Genomic DNA, 22,587 nt, shown 5'->3' on the forward strand with positions numbered 1-22,587 from the left:
AGGCACTTGCCCCTACAGGAAAGATGATTTTGGGAAAGACCAGTGAGTCCGAAGGGTCCATCACCTTGCTTCAACACAGGGAGCTTTATTTCCTCTGTGGGCATCCATGCACTGTACTCCTCCCCACGATGCACATAAGCAAATGCCTTTAGGACTTGTTTTATTCTGAAGAACACCCTAGACCTTTCATGCTGTTATTCTATTGAAGAGACCTTCTTAAAAGGAGTGTCAGCCACCATGTGTCTGGGGATGGACACTCAGGCCACTGGAGCTGAGCAACTCTGCAGAATGGGTCTGGGCACTGGTTTGGTTGAACCTCTGGGAGCCCTTTCTAGTGAGATAACAGAGTGAGGCTGTGCACACCAGGACTGCAGGGATGCTCAATATCACAAACTCCGCCCTGGAGTCCTCATCACAAAAGTCATGGCTCAGGAAGCAGGCTGGACTCGTACTGCTGACATTGTTGCTAAGACTTATTTCTTTATAATGTATTTAGATGAGTGTGTCCATACACGTGTGTGGTGTCTACAGAAGCCAGATGAGGGTGTCACATCCCCTGACGCTAGAGTTACAAGTGGTTGTGGGCACTGAGAACCAAACTTGAGTCTTCTGGCAGGCAGCAACCTCTTAACTGCTGGCCCATTTCCCCAGCTCCCAGTTTTTGTCTTTAGAGATAAGAATTTGCTCATGGAAGGAAACCCAGACTAGCTTCAAACTCATGGCCATCTTCCTGTCTCAGCACCTCTGGTGCTGGGATTTGCAAGCATGATTCTTGATGCCCAGTTCAGAGTCTAAGTTTAACTCAGTTACGGAGGAAGTGACTTGTTCAACTTCTCCAAGCCTCAGTTTCCCCTCTTATAAAACCAAGAAATAATGACACATGACTCACAGGAAAGGGGGTGAGGAAATGATGTGGGCACAGAGGATTCAGAACCCCCTGAATGCCAGAGGAACTTGCTTCCTCCTGTGAGGCACAGAAGTGGGGCAGCTCATTTCAGACCCTACTTTCTAGAGGTGGTCAAACAGGCCAGGCATGGATGCTAGAGCTGGCCTCCACCTGGTGTAGATCCAGAGAGGGAAACAGGAGTCCGAGAACCTGTGTGGGTGGCTTGAGCAAGCACAGAAATTGGGAAACCAAAGAGCTGACACAGGGTGGGACCGGTGAGAGTCGGGGCTCACCTGGAAGAACTCGGAATCATCAGGGCTATACTGGCTGGGCTCTGTCTCTGAGGTCTCTGGGCACCACTGCAGCTCCCCAAAGCACGTGGCTGAGTCGAAGTCACTGGCATCCAGCTGGGAGAGGTCGAGCTCTGGCAAGTCAGCACATAACTGTTCCTCTCCAGACTCCCCACCCTGAGGAGACAGGAAGGAAAAGAGGTGAGGTGATCAGAGCTGAGTTTGGCCATGCCCAGCCAGGAACCTGCTCATTCATAAAACTGTAGATCTGGACCCTGTGCTAAGACCCAGATTTACCAGGTAACCAATAAATGTAAAGATTTTCCCTATTCCTTGAAACTGCTGAGCCAACTGGAAGATATGGTGGGCCCTGAGGCACAAGGCCCCGCTTCTCTCTCTCCCTCTGTACTGCTCCATGTCCCTCAAGACCCTGACCACACAGCATGTCTTTCTTCTTGCTAGGACTTTGTTGGAATCTTTATTAGAGCGTGCAAACAGTTGCAGTTTTACATATGTGCCTGTCACCTGAAGAGCATTGCTGCAAAGCTAATACCCTGTATATATTAATCCCAGAACAGAACAGAAGAGAGATAAAACAGTGACACAGAGAGAGTGGTTCCCAAGCCTTTGTGAAACACCCAACTTCACGGGCACCATGGGGGGTTGTTTATAATACCACCCATCAGAGGATAGGTTGAAATAAAGCTACGACCCAGCTCCATTACAGAATGCGACAGTCCTACCGAAAAGAATGAGGCAGATCTATGGATCGCCTTGAAGATGTGGCAAAGAGAAGCTAAGTCATAGAATGGCCTCGTGCGGCAGGCAATCCGCAATCCACATGTGTGTGGGAGGGAATGGCAACCGAGCTGGAAGCTTCTCAGTTTGGGATAATATCCATGTAAGCTCACAGGAAGAGGTTGGCAGAGCCCCTCACCCGTCTGCAGTGAGGGCAGGGTGGGAGGACGTTTGACAGGACTCTGGTAGCAGCACCATCCTGACCAGTGGCTCTCAAAGTGGCAGGACCAGCTGCATCCTCCTCTCCTGGGGATTTACTATTATTGTAGACACTAGGGCCAGCCCACCTCTGCTGAGTCAGAAGCTGCTGACTTTCTCGTCTACTACCCAAGGTCACCCATCACCAATTATAGAACTTCCCTGAAGATTCAGGGATTGTTGGGGTGGGAAGACAGCACTGTAGTGGGTGGGAACCCACAGATTTGAGGAAGGCAGCTGAGGCCTGGCTATCCAAAGTCTAGATTTCTACTCATCAGCCGTGAGCCTGTTAGGGAAGGCCATTCACATGACCCTCCGAAACCCAACTGTCTCGCTGTGAGATGGGTACCTGCCTTACAGGCTCAAGAGCAATTGAGGTGACGTCACAGTCAGGTCCACCAAGTACTCTGTCAATGTAGGTTAGGGGCAGCGACCTCAGAGGGAGATGGTGGTCATAATGAGAGTGGCATCGTTCCGTGGCAGATGGGAGGGAACGGCCTCAGCAACCCCCAAAGCAAATATGACACAAGAGAAATAGGCTTTTCCAGGGCCTTTTCCCTAATTGTTCCCACTTACTAGGCCTCATAAATTATGAATAAATGTGTATAATTAGCTCGACTTGAAACAGGAAAAAGGGCTTTTACCCAAATTTGGGTCAAATATCTTAATTGGCATTTTGCAAGAATCCTGCCTATATGGGCAGCATGGGAACCAGGCCTCTGTGTGCGTGGCCGTCCCCAGCTGAGTCTCAGGCCAAGCAGTGTTGTGCCAGCAAATGTGCTCTGAGGGCGGGTTCCCACCATCCCTGCTCTCCATTTTCTCCAATACTCATATATCCCATATCTGTAAATATTGAGCTGCAAATTACTCAGAGTCAAGTACTAGAGAGCATGCAACAGCTAGGAGTGGGACAAAGTCAACCACTGTCCACTCAGAGGTGGACCACTAGGGCTGAGGGAGGATAGAGCTAGGCAAGCCACACAGAAGATGTGATTCTAGCCATCCTCTTATCTGTACAGAAAAATCCCAGAAGTAAGCACTTCGTAAGTTTTAAATTATGCTCCATTCTGATTAGTGTGATGAAATCTTAAGTAGTCAGGCCCAGTCTCTGAGTTCTTCACTGGTTCAGTGTATCCACAGGGTCTATACGACCTGCCCATTAGGCTCTCCGGAGGCCCCCCCATTACCTCACAGACTGCTGTGGCACGGTGGTTGAGTTTACTCTTTCTTACCTCACTGGTAAATGCCCCCCAAAGTGCAAGAGCAGCAATGCCGTCACCGTGACATGCTAACGTGCAGCCATGAGGGGAAAAGGCAATCTCTGAAGTACAGAGTAAGGAGCACTGCAGGAACCATGATGAGGTCAGCTGGAAGCTTCTGGGCCTAGCTCGAGGCCTGATGGTGAGGGGGAGACATGATGCCTTAACTGACTCCCGGCAGTAACCAATCACCAACGCTTAGTAGCCGCTGCCACTAAAGGGAACTCACTAAGGGTGGCTACTCCCAGCTGCCTCTTGGAGCTTTTGTACCTATACACCCACTCAGTCTGTGACAACGCAGATGGCTTTGGCTTTTGTGGATGGTCAATTGCTTTGCTTTTAGGTTTGGGCCATTGTAAGTCTGGCACAGTTGTGTATACGTCTTTCCGAGGACATGTCTTTATTTCTCTGGGGGGTAAATATTAGGTCTGGGTTTACTGGGTCATTTGATGCACGGGAGCTGACTGTTTTAGATGGGGGTGGGGACAGACAGAAGCCAGGTGATGGAGGAGGCAGGAGGGGCTTTTCGGGCATTAGTCAGGGCAAAGACCTCAGTGAGAACGAGCCTAGGACATGCTAACATGGAGACAGGGAAGTGCTGAGCTCAGCAAGCTGCAGCTCATTGCCGGAGCTGGGGGATGGCAGGGGGTGGCAGTGGACAGGCAGGTGGAAGCCGGATCAGGTGGGGATTGTAAGAGATTTGGGTTTCACTCTGAGCATGATGGGGGTAGAGTCACCATAGCAACAGTGTCTGAGTGTGATGGGGGGTAGGATAAGCATAGCAACAGTATTAGGAGGCATGCAGGAGATGAGGTGGCAAGCAGGAGAGCCATCGCTTGGGCATCATCTAGGGCCTGTAGAATAGCAAGGAGGACCTGCTGCTGAGATAGAAGAGCGCTAGCTGGCAGGAGCCTGTTGACCAGCAAAGCCCTCCGCTGTCGGCCTTCTGCTATGTCCTTGGTCTCTCTTATCCCAATAGCTCACAGAGCCTACCTCCATAGCACCCAGGTTTTAGAAGCACCCTTAGACTCTCAGAAGCCCAGTTCAGCCAGGGGTCAGTGGTCCTGAAAGGTAAGCCAGGTATAGAGGCTCCTCCCAGAATGAGATAAAAGGGCTGGGGAGGGGGAGGGGGTCAAGTGCCTGCTTTTGGCATATGAAAAGCTCTAGGTTCAATCTCCAGCACTTCCAGAAAGACAGGCATAATGGAAACTTCCCCCCAAGACACACTGTGTGCACATAGAATTCACACGCAACTCTGAGGTCACGTCACACAGCCGGAAAGCTTCCGAGCTGGCCGTTCCACCTTATTCACTTTGCAGATGTGGAAACTGAGGCTCAAGGAGGGTTAGGGCTCTGCTCTGGGACATCCAGAGAATATCTATCCCTCCTTGGCGACCACACTACCTCCTTCACAAAACCCCTATAAATGTCCGTGCTGGCACTGATCCCCACAGCAGCTCAACATGCTCAGAGCAGAGCCAGCATACAGCAATAAAGAACCAAGGCTTTGTAGCTTCATCAATTAGGCCCAAGACCACTCTCCAGCTAAAAACCATTAGGTGCTCCACTAATGGGACATTCTTGGCCTCCTCTACATTTACAGGCTTTTGAAGGGGTACATAAGGTGACCCAGTTTCCTGGAGAAGGTCCCAACTGGGGCTTCCTGGCCCTGTGCTGGCTGTCTACCTTCTGCAAGCTCTCCTAATAGAGCCAAGAGGTCATGGCACAGGACTAAGGGCCATCGCTATTATTGAGTGCTCACTATATGCCAAACGCCATGCTAAATGTCTCATGTACACCTTCGCCTCGGAGTCCTAAAACAACCCAGGAGAGCGGACACCACTGTCCCCATAGTACTGGTCAGGAGCCTGGTGGGGGAGGGTCACCTGTGTTTACTGCTATGGCTGCAGTGACGCCTACACTACCTGTATATGGATGGCATCAACAGAAAATCAGGATCTGCAGTCTGGGAGGCTGGTGGGCTGACACCAGACTGCCATCTGGGCTCTCCCAAGGCTTTCAAGGGAAAGAACTGCTCTGTCCCAGTCCTCTTTCTTTGCCTTGGAGGTGGCTATCTTCCCTTTCTACATACGTTTCCCCTCTTTGATAAGGATGCTAGCCACGCCATACCAAAGCCCACCTAATTGACCTCAACTGAACTTGACCTTTTCTGTAAATAACCTTATCTCCAAATAGCACCCAGGCTCCCAGAGAGGTGAGGCTGAGTCAAACCCGTCTTTCCTCTAAAAAGTCTGAGCTACTCCCCTTTACAGTCGATGAGTGTGAGAGAGAACAATACAGACCATTCGTTCATTACCATTGTCAGAAGGGAAGTGTGGCTTAGGAAGCGGGGGTGGGGGGGGGTGGGGGGTGGGAATGACCCAGGTCACATGGGAGAGCAAGGTCAGACTAGGGACAGGCGGCGACACTGCACCATGCCCCCAGCTTCTTACACACAGCTTCTCAAGTTGCTGTTCCTTTATGCCCCTTCCTCTGGCAACTCCATACCCCTCATCTGAAAGGGTTGTGGCTTCCTCAAGCCAGGGAGATAAATGACCCTGGCAGAGGATTTGCACCGCTTCACTCCAGACTCACATAAGTGGCTTCATTGGAAGCTTGTGTATCTTGTTGGAAATCGATCCCCTGCTTCAGAAAGAATGCATCTTCAGGAGGGGGAAAAAATGTTCAGTCTAGTTTTCCTGCCTGCAATCAGCAAATCTCCTAGCTTCCTCCACGGCCCAGAGCAAATTCTCAGAATTCCTGAGTGGAAGGGAGGAGGGGGGATGGCAGGTAGCTGCGGGGACAGTTGGGGTTTTGGACCTATGCTGTACACACCTTTGGACTTTCAGGGGATTCTCAGAACTTGAAACTGGACAGACAGAGAGCACAGGGCCCCTCTTACCCAAATCTTTCATATAGTTCTTGACTTTATCAAGTATCTCAGAACCATGCAAGCTTTGGGGTAACATTGAGGCTGAACTCGGCATCTAATCAAATGAACACATCAGCGAGTGAATTAATGAATGAACTTCCAGAGTGGAATGCAAGTACAAAAGGGAGATGTACTGAGAAGGGAATCAGCCAAGCAAAGGTGGGCAGCAGGCGGGCCTAGGCCCTGCCGCTGACTCCTCCTCTGAGATCAAGACAGTCCCCTTGGCTTTGCTTTTACAGACAGATACTGATGGTAAGGAGAGTCCTACCTTCCGGGCCTCTTAGCAAAATAAGGAGAGAGGCTGAGTGCTTCCCATATGCCAGCACCTGGTGAGTACCCCAGGTCGCTGCAGACTGAATATGACCCCACACATTCATGTGTTGAAATCCTACTCTCCAAGTGAAAAGGTGGGGTATTTGGGGGCTGACTGGGTCACAGAATAGAGCTCTTGTGAGCAAGGTTAGTGTTCTTAGAACAGGAAGCCGCAGCAGCTATTACTAACCCATTACAAATGGCCTAGTCTAGACCATGACCCTGAGCCTCCCTGCCTTTCTGGGAAAGGAGGGAAGGAAATACATACAAGGTCCCCACAAAAGCCATTTCCTTCTTCTCTGACATTCCTTGTTTGGTCTGCATCTCACTGATTCCCTCCCTGTGGGAAAAGTCTACTGATTATCTTTGGGAACTTAACCCTCCCCTAAAACCAGGTAAGTAAGTCCGGCCCAGGGTGCAAGATTGGATTCAGGTTTTGTGATGCGTCTGATTAAGAGGGCTCAGCTATTCTAGACACCCTGGCAGCCATCTTCTCGAGTGCCTCGAACAGCAGCCTAGACAGCAGCAAGCTAGGGCAATGCCGAGCCAACCTGGAGAATCAGATTCCAGCAAGGTAATTCACGCACTGTATCCAGGTGGGCCTGAGGGCAGTGACTCCCTGGGCTCAGCTGTACCCTTCTAAACTGCATGGAGTTTGTATCACCTATCAATGACAAAGTGATAGCCAATTCATCTCTCTTACATAAAAAAAAAAAAAATCCAATCTTCTTCTTGTCTTCCAAATTAATACAAAACTCTGAAAGAAGTCTAGAAGAATAGTAAGAAGGGTAGACAGGCTTTGTACCCCTCCCATCACCAAATACAGCGTCATCAGAAACCACACGCGCGCGCACACACACACACACACACACACACACACACACACACACACACACACACGCACGCGTGCACAAGGGCAAATGCAAGGAAAGAAGGAAGGGCCTAAGCACTGGCCTTGGGCCAGCTGAACACAACATGATGTTCAGCCCTTTATAGTCAGGTTCCAAGCTCTAACCAAGCAAGTGGTCAAAGACCCTAAGAGAAAGTCTGATAAGAATGGATTCTCCAGCTCAGAGAGCAAGGCAGGGTCAGGTACTCAGAACTAACTGGTCACGAGCTTCTCCCTGTCAGCTGTAAAGGAGCCAAGGTACAGTGTGCTTGGGACAACAGCTCTGCTTCAGGGACAGGGCATCAGAACCATCCTGGACAGCAACCTCTATATCCCAGCCCAGCCCCACTCAGAATGTTTTGCATGCCAGTATTTCTGTAGGCTATGGCAACCTAATTAGGCAAACCTAATCCTACCAGACCTATGGTACAGCGATACCCAGTCTCCAGCTGACCAGCCAACCAGGTTAGCTGGTGTGGTTCTGTCCTACCCACCCAACCTGCTTCCCCAGGGCCTGTGCTCTGCTAGGCCCTGCTTCCCCCGAACCCAATTGTTTCTAGCCTTACAAAAAATGAAATGGTTCTTAACTAGAACATGTTGGAAGAAAGGACGGGAGCTCCACGAGAACTAAGCTGCAGGTTGTGGAAGAAGCCAAGAAGCTCGAGTTACTGAGAAACCAAGCTGCTGTCAAATGTGATATGGATGAGATTGGATCAAAGACGAGACACATTGATGGGGAGATCCGAATCAAAGATGAGGAGACAGTGGACTCTGTACTGGGTGCCCAGAAAGCATCTTGATCCAACTGTGTGGCTCCCCAAGCAAGACATTGGGGTTCTCTGGCTCTGGGGTGGGGACTGTGCTGGACTGACTGGGATTATCAATTTGGTACCATAGTCCTCTACCCAGAAGCAAGGTGAAAGCACAGAACACATGACTTTGTTAAGGCGGTAGGTAGGTACAGCATTTCCATAACTTATCTGACCTCTTCCTAGGAATTCCCATCCCCCGCACAGCCCCTCTCTCTGCTGCCAGATAAGAGATGACTGATGTATACCTGTTCCACCTCCGCTGTGCTGGAAACAGCCTCGTATCAGTTGAGGAACACCATAAGGGGTGGGGTGCTGGAATGGTCCCGTGCCACACTTGCCCAAACAAACCTCTTATATTGTAGGTGATAAAGTTGAGGCAAATAGAAAGGGAACAGGAAGGGAGTCACTCTAGATCCACACTGCCAGTTCCTAGCAGGATCACACAACTAGGATCTCCCTGTATCCCCTGTTCGAGCTCTTTTCAAAATGACAGGTCACTTCCTCAAAGTTTGGTCCCTGTCCCCAAATTCTGGGTCAGATTCCTGCCTGCCAGGAAAAGGAAGGGAAAGAGAACAGAGGTCCACAGGGCAGGTGCTATCCTGCTTAGTCACCACCTTCCCCGTTCCCTGTGGCCTCCAAGCAGTCAGCCTCTTATCCCTCTGAGATCTGTGAGCTCAGGTGACCAGGCAGGATGGGATTACCTGGGAGGGAAGGGGGTTGGGAGCTCTTGCAGGGCCTGGTGCAGGCCTTTGGAGGCCAGATTCCCTGTGTCTGGCACCAGGGTCTGGGAGGGTGCTCTCCTCTCTACCCACAGCAGCATGGATTCCCGACCACGCCATTAGTACCTCTCAGCAGGCACGCTGATGTCCAGGCCCCAGAAGGCTGTGTTTGTTTTTAAACAATAAAAGGTTAGTGAATGCCGGTGACTTGGGCCACTAGGCGCTTTGCGTTTGCCTGTCCTTGCTGTTGACTGTATGCACTTGAACTCAAGGGCCTCTTGAATTCCCACGAGAGTGGCAGGGAAGACACTGGCTCAACTGCCAAGTGATGCGTGCACACACATCGGAGGCACCAGAGGCAGAGCTGGCTGAGCGTTGCTATTCACAGGCAGCCACTGCGCCTCCAGACATCTCCGGAGACCCCCACACGCAGTGGGGAGGAGCATGTGGGTCCCTACCTGGGACCCTCCGAACTGGGACACTTCACCTGCCAGTGGCTACCACCCTTTTGTGGTCTGCAACCCACAGAAGCAGACCACCCCACCTCTGGCTTTGCCAACGTCCTGCTGAGATTCTCTCAGAGAGCACTTCATTTTCCTGGAATAATTTGAGCTACGTTCAAGCCTACAGTTTAGTGGCATTAACCATATCCACATGGTTGTACAACCACTATCACCACCACAACCACCACCACCACCACCACCACCACCCCCACTTTCTGAACTTTCCCCTATTTTAAATGTATCTATTCCTTAATTAGGAGTTCCCTGACTGCATGGCCTTGTCCTGCTTTGTCCCCGCCATGCCCCCACCCCCAACCCCACCCCCTCAACGCACCGCATGATGTCTGGCGTGTAGTAGGTGTTCAATGAAGATGTATGTAACAAGCGAAACAAGAGCCCTGTAAACCGTGAAGGGCAACAAGCAAGCGCCAGAGAGGACGGACGTGTTAATATTTTTTCCCAGACGACCCCCAAACCCAGCCGGATTGCTCTTACAACCTCAGTGATCCCATAATAATTCCACCTCTGTCAACCCCGTGGGGACCGAACTGCTCTGTGCTCCTTTCCGTGCCTGGTTCGAGGCCCCTCCGTGAGGTCGAGAATGAAGCCGTGTGAACACACACGCCAGCTGATGTCAGCACTCACCATTCCGGCACATCACCTCTGCCCAGCTCTACATTTATCAGCTGCTGAAGAGCAGGGCCAAAAATAAACCACTAGGATCAAATGCCACTCAGGGCTGCTCTTCTAATGCTCAGGAGTGGCTGAAAGGCCCTGAGAGGCCTGGCGACTGGGGGGCGGGAGGGGGGGCGGGGTCTGCCACAGCAATGGACAGGAATTGGAAGTCAGAGCCATAGCTGAGAAGAGGGTGACGTAGGCATCAAAAAGCCAGGCAGTATAAGAAGTACATCAAGAAGGGGGTGGGGGAGGAGGAGGGAGAAGAGACAATAGATCCACCATGACTAACAAATGCCAGAACTCACGTGTGGTAGAGTGGGGACTACTGAGTTATCCCTCTGCCTCAGGCCTGGGGAAACCATCCTGGAGCTCCTGTCTGTATTTCTAAAATTGGTATCTTTACATTTATAGCATTTTAAAAACAATGGATGGGAGTACAGCTTACTTTGATTGCTGAATTGTTTGCACAGGAGCCAAGCGCCTTCTTGGCCTAACGCGGCCCTGACTTGGCAAGGCGCAATGAAGGACTTACTATATGTGCAGGAGACTAATGTGGAATTACATCCCAGGCCGTGGCCTGAGCAGAGACTTGGGACGTGCATTTCGATCTCTCTGCAAAGGGACCTCTAAGTCGTCACTGGCTATGGAAGTGTCCTAGTCTGTTTGCTGAAGTGTTTTGGGTGGAAAAGTGTTTGGAAAAGCTATAAAGTGTTCTCCATAGGAAATGCTATTAAATTCTTCTTAAAGTAGCAAAAGGACTAACGAGGGGAATAAACACCATTCAGTTTGGGGCTTGTTTTTTTTTTTTTTTTTCAAATAGGTTCTTAATATGTACCCAGATTGGATTCAGACTCTTGGTCTCCTGCCTCAGCGTCTCGAAGGCTGACATGATACATGTGCGATAACACGCCTAGCCAACAGGAATTCATGTTCTCTTGTTCTGTCTCTGTCTATTCCTCTCCCTCTCCTTCCCTTCCTATCTATCTATCTATCTATCTATCTATCTATCTATCTATCTATCTATCTATCATCTGTCTGTCTGTCTGTATATATGCATGCATATACATCTATTATCTATCTTGCCTGCCATCCATCCATCCATCCATCCATCCATCCATCCATCCATCCATCCATCTCCCTCTCTCTCCATTCAACCCAGGTTTCTAAAAAATGCCCTACCACTGCGCTACCTCTACACGTCTACAGTCATATATGTATATGTTTTTATTTATTATTATTGTATGTGTGCATCCTGCAGGCCCATGTGCCACAGCACATGTGTGGAGGTCAGAGAACAACTCAGTGGGCTCAAGGGATTGAACGCAGGCAGCCTGGTTTTGCATGGCATTGTCTTTCCCCATCCCCCACCCACCTTCCCCATCTCACCAGCCCTTGCTTGTCTGGTTTTTGAGACATGGCCCACTATGTTATCCAGGCTGGACTGGAATGTGCTTTGTAGCCCAGGTGAGCCTTAAACTTCTGATCCTCTTACTTTAGCCTTCTGAACAGCTGGAGGTATGGGCCTGTCTCACAATGCCCAGCATTCAATCTTGAAGGAGATTATAAAACACTCCCTCTGTTTATTCATAAAGGAGTGAAGTCTAGCAAATGACTAGAGTTCATTTAAAAATAGTAGAGGGCTTGCAAGAGGGTTCAGTGAATGAAGGGGCTTGCTGCCAAACCTGGGGACCTGAGTTTGATCTCCAGGACTCACATGATAGAAGAGAGAGAACTGCTAAAAGTTGTTCTCTGACCTCCACATTAGTGCCATGACGCACACACACACACACACACACACACACTCACCCTCACCCTCTAAATAAGTAAATAAATAAATGAGTATTTTTATTTTTAGGAAAACAATGAGAGATGAGAGAAGATTTCTGGTTTTTTTTCCCCCCAAATCAAGGCATTCCCTCACCTTCTGACTTACTGTAAGGCAAACTGGGCCAGGAAGCAGGCCTTTTCACCCCTCTGTAGCTAAAGTAGAAGCCACTGGGATGCTAGCAAGTCTGCCTAGCTCCTTCCCTCATTTAAAAGGATTCCCAAAATTTAGAGTGTATCTGGGGCAGGGATAGAGCCTCCTAGGTTAGGTGGCTGAAAAGGACCTGACAAAAACATTCTGACCAGCCAAGCACAATAAAACATGACTTTATTCCCAGCACCCAGGAGGCAGAGGCAAGAAGATCTCTGTGAGTTCAAGGCCAGCCTGGTGGACATAGTGAGTTCCAGGATAGACACAGGATAGGCACAGACCCGCCTCAAAACAAACAAAGAAACAAGCATAAAGACCCCCAAACATTTAATCAGTGTACTTAATGACATTGCCCTCAATACATTGGTTTGTACACTTTGGGTACAACAGTGTTTTGTTTCAACTCTAATAGAAGCAAAACAAATGCTTAAAAGTTCCAGAGACATAAGAAGACTGAGAAAAGGAGAAAAAAAGAAAAGCCGTCACCCCATCTGAAGGCTCCTGGGGGGTCCCAGAAATCCATTTTCTCTAGTTTTGCCCACGTTATCTCCTGCCCCAGCTGGCAGCAGAGATGGTAGAGTCTTGGCCGGGGCTGATTTGTAAAGCCCTTTGCCTGTTAGCACTGTTATAAATAACCAGAAAGAAGCAGAAAGGGGTTCTGGCAGAAGAATGAAGGTCAGGCAGCCCCATGTAGCATCTGAGAAAATGTCACACTCGCCAGGCCAGCGAGCTGCGAGCTCACATCTTTCCCCATCTGCCCAGGTGGAAGGAGACCTTGCTGTGACCTGCTCAATATCAACAACCCTGAGGTGGTCGGCTCCTTGGGGCTCTGGGCTGGCATTGTATCCTTGAGGAGTCCCCTTTCCTAGCAGGCTGGGGCCTTGGCAACTTACACAGTCAAGTCTTCCTTCCTACCAGTCTAGGCTTCTTGGCCAGTCCTCCACTCAACCCACCCAGGGAGCATGATTCAGTCAGTGTTCAGCCCACCCATGCCCCTGCTGCCACACAGTGTGGAAGCTGGAGGACCACATGGCCCATCTGGTCCTGTGGTTCCCATGCTGGGCTCCCTGGGGAACCCTCAGCCTGTTCTTTTCCTCCCCCACAGCCCCAGTAAGGCCTTTGGCTTTGAAGAGAAAGGAATTCTGAGGGAGTTAATTAGATTTTCCATTTTTACTAGCTGAGAGCCATATAGTGGCAAGCCGCCTCACTATTTAACCTTACTGAATTCAATACAATATGCCCGGCCCCAAAATAAAATAAAATAGCCAGGTTACTATTTTCTATACTCAAAAAATAGGGTACATATTTTGCAGCATAGACACATACACACACTGCCCACATGCACACTTCAATGGTGATCTAAAGGTTTTTAAAAGGTTAATTTGATCCAGACTGCAGACGAAGCAGCCACTCCTGAAGAACTGTCTCCATCACTCTGAGTCTGAGCGGCCCACGAGAGCCCAGCTAAGTGGATATGTTCCATTTTAGGATAGAGAACTTGAGGCCTGAGGGTAGGTGGTACATATTTGCTGAGCAGGAATTCTAGTCCAGATTTAAGCTCGGAATTCCTTGTTGCCCTATGAGGCCTGACCCACCGTGTGCTGTGAATGCTACTGCAGAGAAAAATCTCCTTGACTCTCTGTGCTGCTGGACTTTGAAGCCCTGGTGGGATGGCAAGCTCTCAATGCCTGTTGACTCCTTTGAGTCCTCTTTCCAGTTCAGAATCCAGGCAAGACCTCAGAGAAGTACTCAGGGAAAGGCTGAAAGACCTCAGGAAAGAAGTACTCAGTTCAGGGCTGGCTAGCACTCCAGCAAACCAAGCTGGGCATACTATCTGGCTGAGGCCCTACTGTATGCCAAAGTTTCAGAGGGATTCCAACCTAGATTGTCTAGAGGAGCTCTCTACAGTCTACCTCTCTGTGACCGCAAAACAGTGGTCTTCCTCCCTTTGGAACACAGATCTTGAACCTTTGACCTCTGCCATGTCCTGGCCACTATCCTACCATTCAATTTTAAGGAGATTCCTAAGACCCCCAAGTCACACACTCTTTTAGCACTGTACTTTGGCCACAGCATCAAACCAGGGCCTGGTTGCCTCTACTCTGCAGGGGTGAGGGTCTGGCTGTGTCTTCTCTGGGCTGATTCCCAGCACCTAGAATAGTGTCCAACCTTTGTGGGAAGACTGGGAAGAGAGCTGAGGAGGGAGCTCCCTGACCAATTTTGATATCTCTGCCTCACATTCCTGTGAGCCATCAGCTCCCTCACACTCTCCCCCTTAAAAGAGGGCTGCTGCATCCATGAATTCCCTATGGAAACTTCTTTCCTTTTCCGTGGGTCAGATGAGAAATCCAGACCCACAGACTCCCAGTTACAGCTGGTGGGAAAAGAGATTCTCTTCGGTCCCATAGGCCTTCCTTGATCACGTGCCTGGGGAGGGTCAGAGGTCGGGCAGGCTGCTCTGCTGGGGAAGATCCACAGGCTGAGGCCCAGATCATGGGTTTTCAGTTATGGTGGGGGTCTGCCTTCTGCAGAACATCCAAGCTGAAGAATTAGACAGACCAAGAGATCTGCCATTCAATCAAAAATGTTCACTGCCTTCTTAAGAAGCAGGTGACCTAGGATGGGAGTGTTATTGCCCACAGAGGCAGTCAAAAGGAAGCACATAATGTTCAGGAGTCACTCAAGCCTGAAAAAGGACGTTAGAAGCCCTCATCCACACTGTACAATTCTGAGAACAAATCCCTTTGCCCTCCTTGCTAGGGCTTGGGACCTCAGAGCTTGTAAGAATTCTTTGAATTCTAAAGTGGGCATTCTCCTCTTTGCTCTTCACAACAGGGTGTTTTTCCAATAGTGACACTGAGGTGTCCATAGGGGAAGTGGCTTCTACAAGGCCACAGCAAGTCAAAGAGAGGAAGACGACCCATCCTTAGACCTCCAGCTCCTAGCTGAAGCTGTAACAAAGAATGCAAGTGGGGTGCTTGAGAATACACTCTAGACAGTGGCATGGATCTTGTACTGGTTATCTCTTTGAGTCGTTTTCCCATATCCCAACACTGGCCAGGAGAAGTCACCAGGGCCTTGGTACACGTAGGGTCAACAGGTGATACCCTGGGCACAACAGAAGCCCCATAAGCAACTCTTCATGAGGAAGAACTCATGAAGGGTGTGAGTCCTGAGGGAACAAGTCATGGAGTCCATCATGAGCCGAGTGTAAGACACCTGGCACATTTTCACTTGCTCCTAACTTTGGGGTCCCAGCAACATCAACCTCACCTGGAGTAACCACCTTTCACGCTGATCCAGACCTCGGTCAGAGCCTGCCTTTAATAAGATCCTGGTAGCACACATGCACATTCAAGTGTATTCAAGCAAGAGTATTAAAATCAGGAAGAGAGGCTAGCACACGAGTCTAAGTTCTGCAGGCCAGCAATCCCCATCTAGTGAGAACAGATCATGCGGAGTTACCCTTCTAGGTACTGCCTGAGGCTTGGCGAAACCACAGAGGCCAACCATGTGCCGAGACCCTGGCCGGTTAACAGCTGCTCACTCCTCTTTCCTTCCTCAGGCTAAAAGGAAGCCAGCTTATGCTTCAACTCCAAGTCCTGCCGGCACATCTGGGAAGCAAGGCCAAGACCCCATGGGCAGCAACAGATGGGGATGGGGTGGGAGCAGAGAGGAAAGAGGAGAGCACGGAAGGTCAGAAACAACAAAAACCCAAGCAGCAGAGACCATCTAATCCCCAGAGACAAACTGCTCAGCTCCCTGCAAGAGCTGCCAAAAGCCAGCAGGCCTGAGCAAGGATCAAGAACCACAGGGCTGTGTCCCCTCAGGCCACACATGACAGTGCCTTTCTAGGCCTGGCTCTGAACTGGTTCATGTGGCTAGAGCAGACACAATGCTGAGAGTCACTAGAGCAACGAGGTTGAAGCCTGGGTTATGGCTTGCCCTGAGTAGGACAACTTCTAGGTGGTCCAATGAGATAGGAGGTCCTGTACTGTGTAATTCTGGTCAAACGATTTAACCACTCTTATTCTTTAGATAATGGGGCATTAGCAAGAATTGGATATGGCTCCTTCAGGTCCCTATGAGGGTTGAGTGAGGAGATTGCTATATGTTATCTGGTACAAAGTTGGTGTTCAAAAGACAATGGTTAGGCTGGAGAGATAGTCAAGATGGAGAGAGGTTAAGAATGTGTATGGCTCTTGGAGAGGACCAGAGTATGTAGATCACAACCCCTGTAACTTCAGCTCTAAAAGATCCAACAACTCTGGCTTCTGGGGGACTGCACTCAGGTGCACATACACGCACGCACACTTAAAGAAATTCAAAGGTTAAAAAAAGATAAGAACTAGTGAGATCTCAACATGGTCCTAGAACAGCCACAGCTAGGGCTGATAAATGGTTCTGCCCCTCTCTCACCACACAGTCATAGTGTTAACTGTAAGGTCTGAGGCTAGCCCAGTCTGTAGTAGATTCCCCTCACATCTCAAGGTAACCAAGGCCTCTTGCCTCCACTTGGGCTCCTTCCAGCAGTTTTCCAGGCTGCTGGATAAAACAGCTGCCGCCATCACCCGGAGATGCAGCTCTGAGCCTGCCAAATCGCTCCAGGGACCTCTGAGGGAAAGACTGAACACTCTCAGGTCCATAGGCCCTGTAGGGTCTGGCTGCTGTCTACCTCTCCTGGGTCATTTTAAAGCACTCCTCTGCCTCAGGCCCCAGCCTTGGCTAATTGTCTGTCCCTGACTCGTCAGGATCTCTCCCTGTAAGGTTTTTTGCACTCCATTCTCTCTCTGTGGAATACACTTCTAGAATGGACATCTCACAAAGGTAGTGCCTATCCACCTGCTACTCCTTCCTTCCTTCCTTCCTTCCTTCCTTCCTTCCTTCCTTCCTTCCTTCCTTCCTTCCGGAAGTGTTTACAGACCACATTAGGACCCCGACTGTATGCTCTCATAGCCTTCTCAATCCTGAACCTTCTATAACTTATGAGAAATTAAACACTGATCTGCATGATATCCTAGTACCTGACACATAGTAAGTGCTCAGTAAATACTTAGAGCGATCAGGAGCCTGTCTAATATTGAGCCAACATCGTACCCACCTGCTCCCTAGAACAGCCTCTTTTCTCACCTTTGCCTCTAGTCCCACCCAGGACACAAACAAGCTCAGATGCTGTCTGATCCTTAGTCTACATCCAGGGCCCAAAGGACTTATGCCAGAGGTCCAAACATTTCTAGATCTGATTTTCTTGAAAGCAGCGTCGGCCTGGATCGCGGCCAGGGGAGGCGTGTGTTGCTGGCCTCTGCAGTAAACGCTGATGAAGCTGTCTGGCCCAGCTGAGCCAAGATCAGGAAATGCCAAGATTTAAAAGCATCCGGCCCTCATTATTTATTGTTGTTCTTGCACTTCCAAGCTATTTTGAGCTGCAGATCGATTGGCTGGCTCTCCTCCTTCCAAAAATTACTCCTGGAACACCCAGAATTCACCTGGCCTACCTGTCAGGGGTCAGCTCCCCAGCCCCACCCATCGGTCACAGGATGAGACCAGCAGAAACAAGGAGGTTGTTTTTGTGGATCGGGTGCCCTTGGGGAGAGCGGCAGACTTTGTGGACAGCTACCCCAAAGGGGGGATTGCTGTAGCAATGCAGAAATGGACTCAAGTAGGCAAGGAAACTTGTCAACAGATGGAGAGAGAGCTCAGGGGTTAAAATCATCTGTACCTCTTACAGAGGACCCAGGATCTATTCCTAGCACCCACATGGTGGCTCACAACTGTCTGCAGCTTCACTCCCAAGAGATCCATTGCCCTCTTCTGGTTTCCAAGTGCACCAGACACACTGGTGCAGACATATATGCAAATAGAATACTCACACACAAAATAAATAAAAAATAAAAAAGGAAAGAGAGAAAGGGAGAAGGAGGAGGGAGGGAGGGAGGGAGGGAGAGAGAGAGAGAGAGAATGTTCTGAATCACACAGCTGAGAAATATGCTCAAGGAGCATAGAGCTGGGATTTGACATCAAATCTTTCAATGCCCAAAAAAACAGGCTCTTGACTATGATTTCCTAGCCAGATCCAAGTTCCTCTGCACGCTGCGGGGTTTCTCGAATCTCTGAATGCCTGGACACATCCTTCTAGCCACATGCAGTGATTACCATCATTCCCTCACTACTGATAAACGAAACAACAGCAACAAAACACATTCCGTCTTTAGGGGTGGACAGATGGCTCAGTGGCTAGGAGCATTTGTTCCTCTCCCAGAGAGCTCAGGTTCTGTTCTTAGCACCCATGTGGCGGTTTATAACTGTCTGTAACTCCGGTCCCAGGGGATCCACTGCCCTTTTCTGGCCTCCTTGGGCAGTAGACATTTGTGTGATAAATAGACATCCATGCAGACAAACAACCATACACATGAAAATAACTTTTAAATATTTATTTAAAATTTTTATTTATTATTTATTTTTTAAAAAATTATTAAGAAAACAAACAAAACCAAAACCAAAACAAAGCAAAGCAAAACAAAACACCCTACCCTTCCCATCTTCATGGCCAAAGTGGCTACAGGAAGGGAGGGCTGGCTCTGTACGACATCTGTGGTTTTACACTGATGCACGGTGAGCCCTTCACTGCATGCACAGCTGTGAGAAGGACATACAGAAAATGTCAAGGGCCCAAGAGAATGGGAGTAAGGGATTGTTTAGAGAAAGGGGAAGCCAGAGAATATCTCCTTCCCATTTAAACCCTCTCAGTTAGAAGGTTTTTGTTTTTAATCACATATATGTTTCAATCTATCCTCTGTCCCACACTTAGCCACCCTGACTGTCCCAGCTTGTCCCTCCTCTAGGTCTTCCTCTGGTCCACTGGTATGTACACATCTTAGAGCCCTCCCCACCGCGACTCGGAGACCTAGTAGCTGGCTCAGGACTTAGCCCCCGGGCTTGTGTTTGGGCAGAGCATAGGGCAGGTGTCAGAATCCTAGTGTATGATCCCCAGCTATTTTCTAGGTCTGTGGCCTGGTGAAAGCCAAAATAAGTCAGAAGCAAGCATAAAATGGAGCCTGGGGAGAGAAGGGAAAGGCAGAGGATCTGAGGTAAATTCTGCTTCTGGCAGCCAGCCTGGTACTTGTTCCCAAACCATGACTCAAGCTCAACTTCTGCCAAGAGACAGTCCATCTAGGCCGTAAGTCACCAAAGGCTGATCGTGGCCCTGCTCATTAAGTAGAGAGCGTGCAAAATAGGGGCATCACTATTCACACTGGGTCCAGGATGGAGATGAGGATGAAGGGCCACCCTCCCCGATGGCTCATCTCCGATGTTCCGAGTCTCACCAGGAGCCTAACCATTATGCCATCTTGTGGAGCAAGGAGGCGTCTGCGTCTTCCCTGAGATCTGGGAAAGCTGGGCACTATCTCATCGTAATAGCCACTGCTTTTGTAGGACCCCTTGGTACCAAGCACCTTACTTTACTGTCTGACAGCCAAAGAAAAGCAGATCTCGTATCCAGATCATCTTGGGAAACTGAGTTCACAGAAGTAATGTGCTCAAGTGTGCAGCGCCACCGGGCTCGGGACTGGACCAGGACAGCAAAGGCCTGAACTGGACCTTGATGGCTGGAGCTGTGGCCCAGAATCCCAGCTTTGCTTTATTTATTTGCTTGCTTACAGCTAGCCCAGGCTGGTTTCTCTGTCTCTGTTCATATACTCAAGGGGCATAAAGTAGGGGCAAAAGTATCCATTTCCTTTCCCTCTGAGATCTACCAGAGCAGAATGGTAGATGCTCTTTTGTTTTCTTTTTCCTTTCTCTTCCTTCTCCCTCTTTTTTTTAAAATATTTATTTTTTATTTTCAGAGCTGAGGACCGAACCCAGGGCCTTGAGCTTGCTAGGCAAGCGCTCTACCACTGAGCTAAATCCCCAACCCTTAAATATTTATTTAAGTATGTGAGTACACCGTAGATGTCTTCAGACACACCAGAAGAGGGCATCGGATCCCATTACAGATGGTTGTGAGCCACCATGTGGTTGCTGGGAATTGAACTCAGGACCTCTGGAAGAGCAGTCAGTGCTCTTAACCAGTGAGCCATCTCTCCAGTCCCCCTATTTTCTTTTTTTCCTTTCCTTTCCTTTCTTTTCTTTTCTTCTCCTCTCTCTCTCTCTCTCTCTCTCTCTCTCTCTCTCTCTCTCTCTCTTTCTTTCTTTTTTGAGACACAGTCTTACTGTATAGCCCTGGCTGGCCTGAGACTCACTCTGTAGACCAGGCTGGCCATAAATTCATGGTGATCTGCCTGTCTCTGACTCCCAAGTTCTGGGGTTAAAGATGTGTACCACCACCATGCCCAGAAGAAAGGAAAATCCTTTCCCTGGTAAAGAAATCATTACTCTACTACAGGAAAGAAAGGCATGACAGGGAATCAGATGCAGAAGCTGCTTTTTCTCTTTCCTTTTGATTTGTAGTATTATTTTTCTTCACTGTTGCTTTGAGGCAGGATCTCAGGTAGCTCAGGCTGCTACCTGAACTAAATAGCTATATAGCTAAGGATGGCCTTGAACTCGTGATCCACCTGCCTCTACCTCTCAAGTACAGGGATCAAAGCCATGTGCTACTTACTACCCTGGGAGGGAGTGTGCATGTGTGTACACATGTGAGTGTGTGTGTGTGTATGTGTGAGTGTGGGCTGTGTGTGTGGTGTGTGTGTGTGTGGTGTGTGTGTGTGTGTGGTGTGTGTGTGTATGTGTGAGTGTGGGCTGTGTGTGTGTGGGGTGTGTGTGTGTGGTGTGTGTATGTGTATATGTGAGTGTGGGGTGTGGGGTGTGTGTATGTGTGTGTGTGTGTGTGTGTGTGTGTGTGTGTGTGTGTATACAAGTGCACCCATGTGGTGCAAGCACTTAGTGCGTGGACAATGTTAGGTACCATCCTCAGTAATATTGCCTACTTCCTTTGAGACAAGGTCTCTTATTGGTCTGGAGCTCACCAATTAGAGATCGCCTTGTCTCCACCTCCCCAGCACTGGCGATAGGGGCTCCCCATTGTCCTCCTTTTTTGAACTTACTCTGTGCCTGATCCTAGGCAAAAAGCTGAGAAACAGTGTTGCATGGACTGTGCTCAAAGCCTTTGCAGGTTTAGCTAATGGGGCTACTTGGAGGCACTGACAGACTTAAGAATACTGACTTTGAGGCCCAGTGAGATGGCTCAGAGGGTGAAGGGGCTTGCTGCAAAGTCTGACAAACTGAGTTCAATCCCTGCCACCAACATGGTGGAGAGAGCCAACTCCTACAAGTTATCTTTGACCTTTAAGTTTGGGTGGCATACACTCCTGCATGTACAAAGAAGGGGCAGGGGGAGCACACAGAGGGACAGACAGACAGACAGAAGAAAACACTTTGGAATCAGAAGGTGCTGCATGGGTTTGGGTATAATCCCCCACCAGCTCTGTGCATGCGACCAAGATAAGATCAATGTCTTTGTGCCTCAGCTGTTCTCATACAATGGGGGAAGAGGGCTTGGCCTTCTCTGAGCCACAGGCCCTTACACAATACAGTGAAGGTTATGAAGTCCTCAGAATGCCCGTGGATGCATAAAGTAAAAATAAAACACAGGATAATAAAGAAAATAAAGTTAATATCAAAATACACTCATAAAATATTGAAAAGTTGGGGCAGGAGAGATGGCTTGGTGGTTAGGGTGTGTATTCTCTTCAGGTGCCTGTCAGGAGGTGCTCAACTCCAGCTCCAGGGGACCCACCGCCTTCTGGCCTCCGTGGAGACCTGTGTTCACGTGTGCACTCCCTCACATACATACACGTACATCACATGCACACGGAATTTAAATTTTTAGAAACTACACAGAAGGGTGAATCCCACCCTAACGGTGTTTCCTTATTAACATTATGGAGCAGTGAGAGCCATGGCAAGTGTAGTAATTGCCTACAACTTCTAATTAGCAACAAACCCAAATATTTCCGAAGAACATTGACAACTGTGAAGCTATATGGAAATATCTGTGATTTCCACTGGTGACAAAAGTCACAGGCACCACTAAGGCCTTTTTTTGTCACCTACATTCATATTTAAAGGGAATGCTAAAACAAATATAACTTTTCTCACCCAAATTCACATACTCCTTAAGCATGAGGTTGCCCAGCACTTTACACAGAGGTGGGTATTCTCCATGACCTAACAGGGTTCAAGTTCCCACCCGCATGTCAACAGAGGTCTGTCAGAAGGGAGCGAGGGAACAGCAGAGTGAATGCTTTGAGTGGCTCTGGGCCTTGGGGGCTCAAGGCAGGCTGTGGGTTATATGACGTGGCAGGGTAAGGGCTGTGAGCCTCAAAGCTAATCCAGA

General features: G+C 49.2%; 1 protein-coding gene across 1 annotated transcript in view; it reads right to left on the reverse strand.

Moving 5' to 3' along the window:
* The window catches only part of Ppargc1b (PPARG coactivator 1 beta), a 102,203-nt gene that overhangs the window by 22,445 nt on the left and 57,171 nt on the right, over positions 1–22,587 (reverse strand). Inside the window, exon 2 of the mRNA NM_176075.3 lies at positions 1,180–1,353. Coding sequence (NP_788264.2) covers positions 1,180–1,353 — 174 coding nt within the window. The remainder of the gene's footprint in view (positions 1–1,179; positions 1,354–22,587) is intronic.

The sequence above is a fragment of the Rattus norvegicus genome, chromosome 18, assembly GCF_036323735.1.
Source record: "Rattus norvegicus strain BN/NHsdMcwi chromosome 18, GRCr8, whole genome shotgun sequence".
Classification (NCBI taxonomy): Eukaryota; Metazoa; Chordata; class Mammalia; order Rodentia; family Muridae; genus Rattus; species Rattus norvegicus.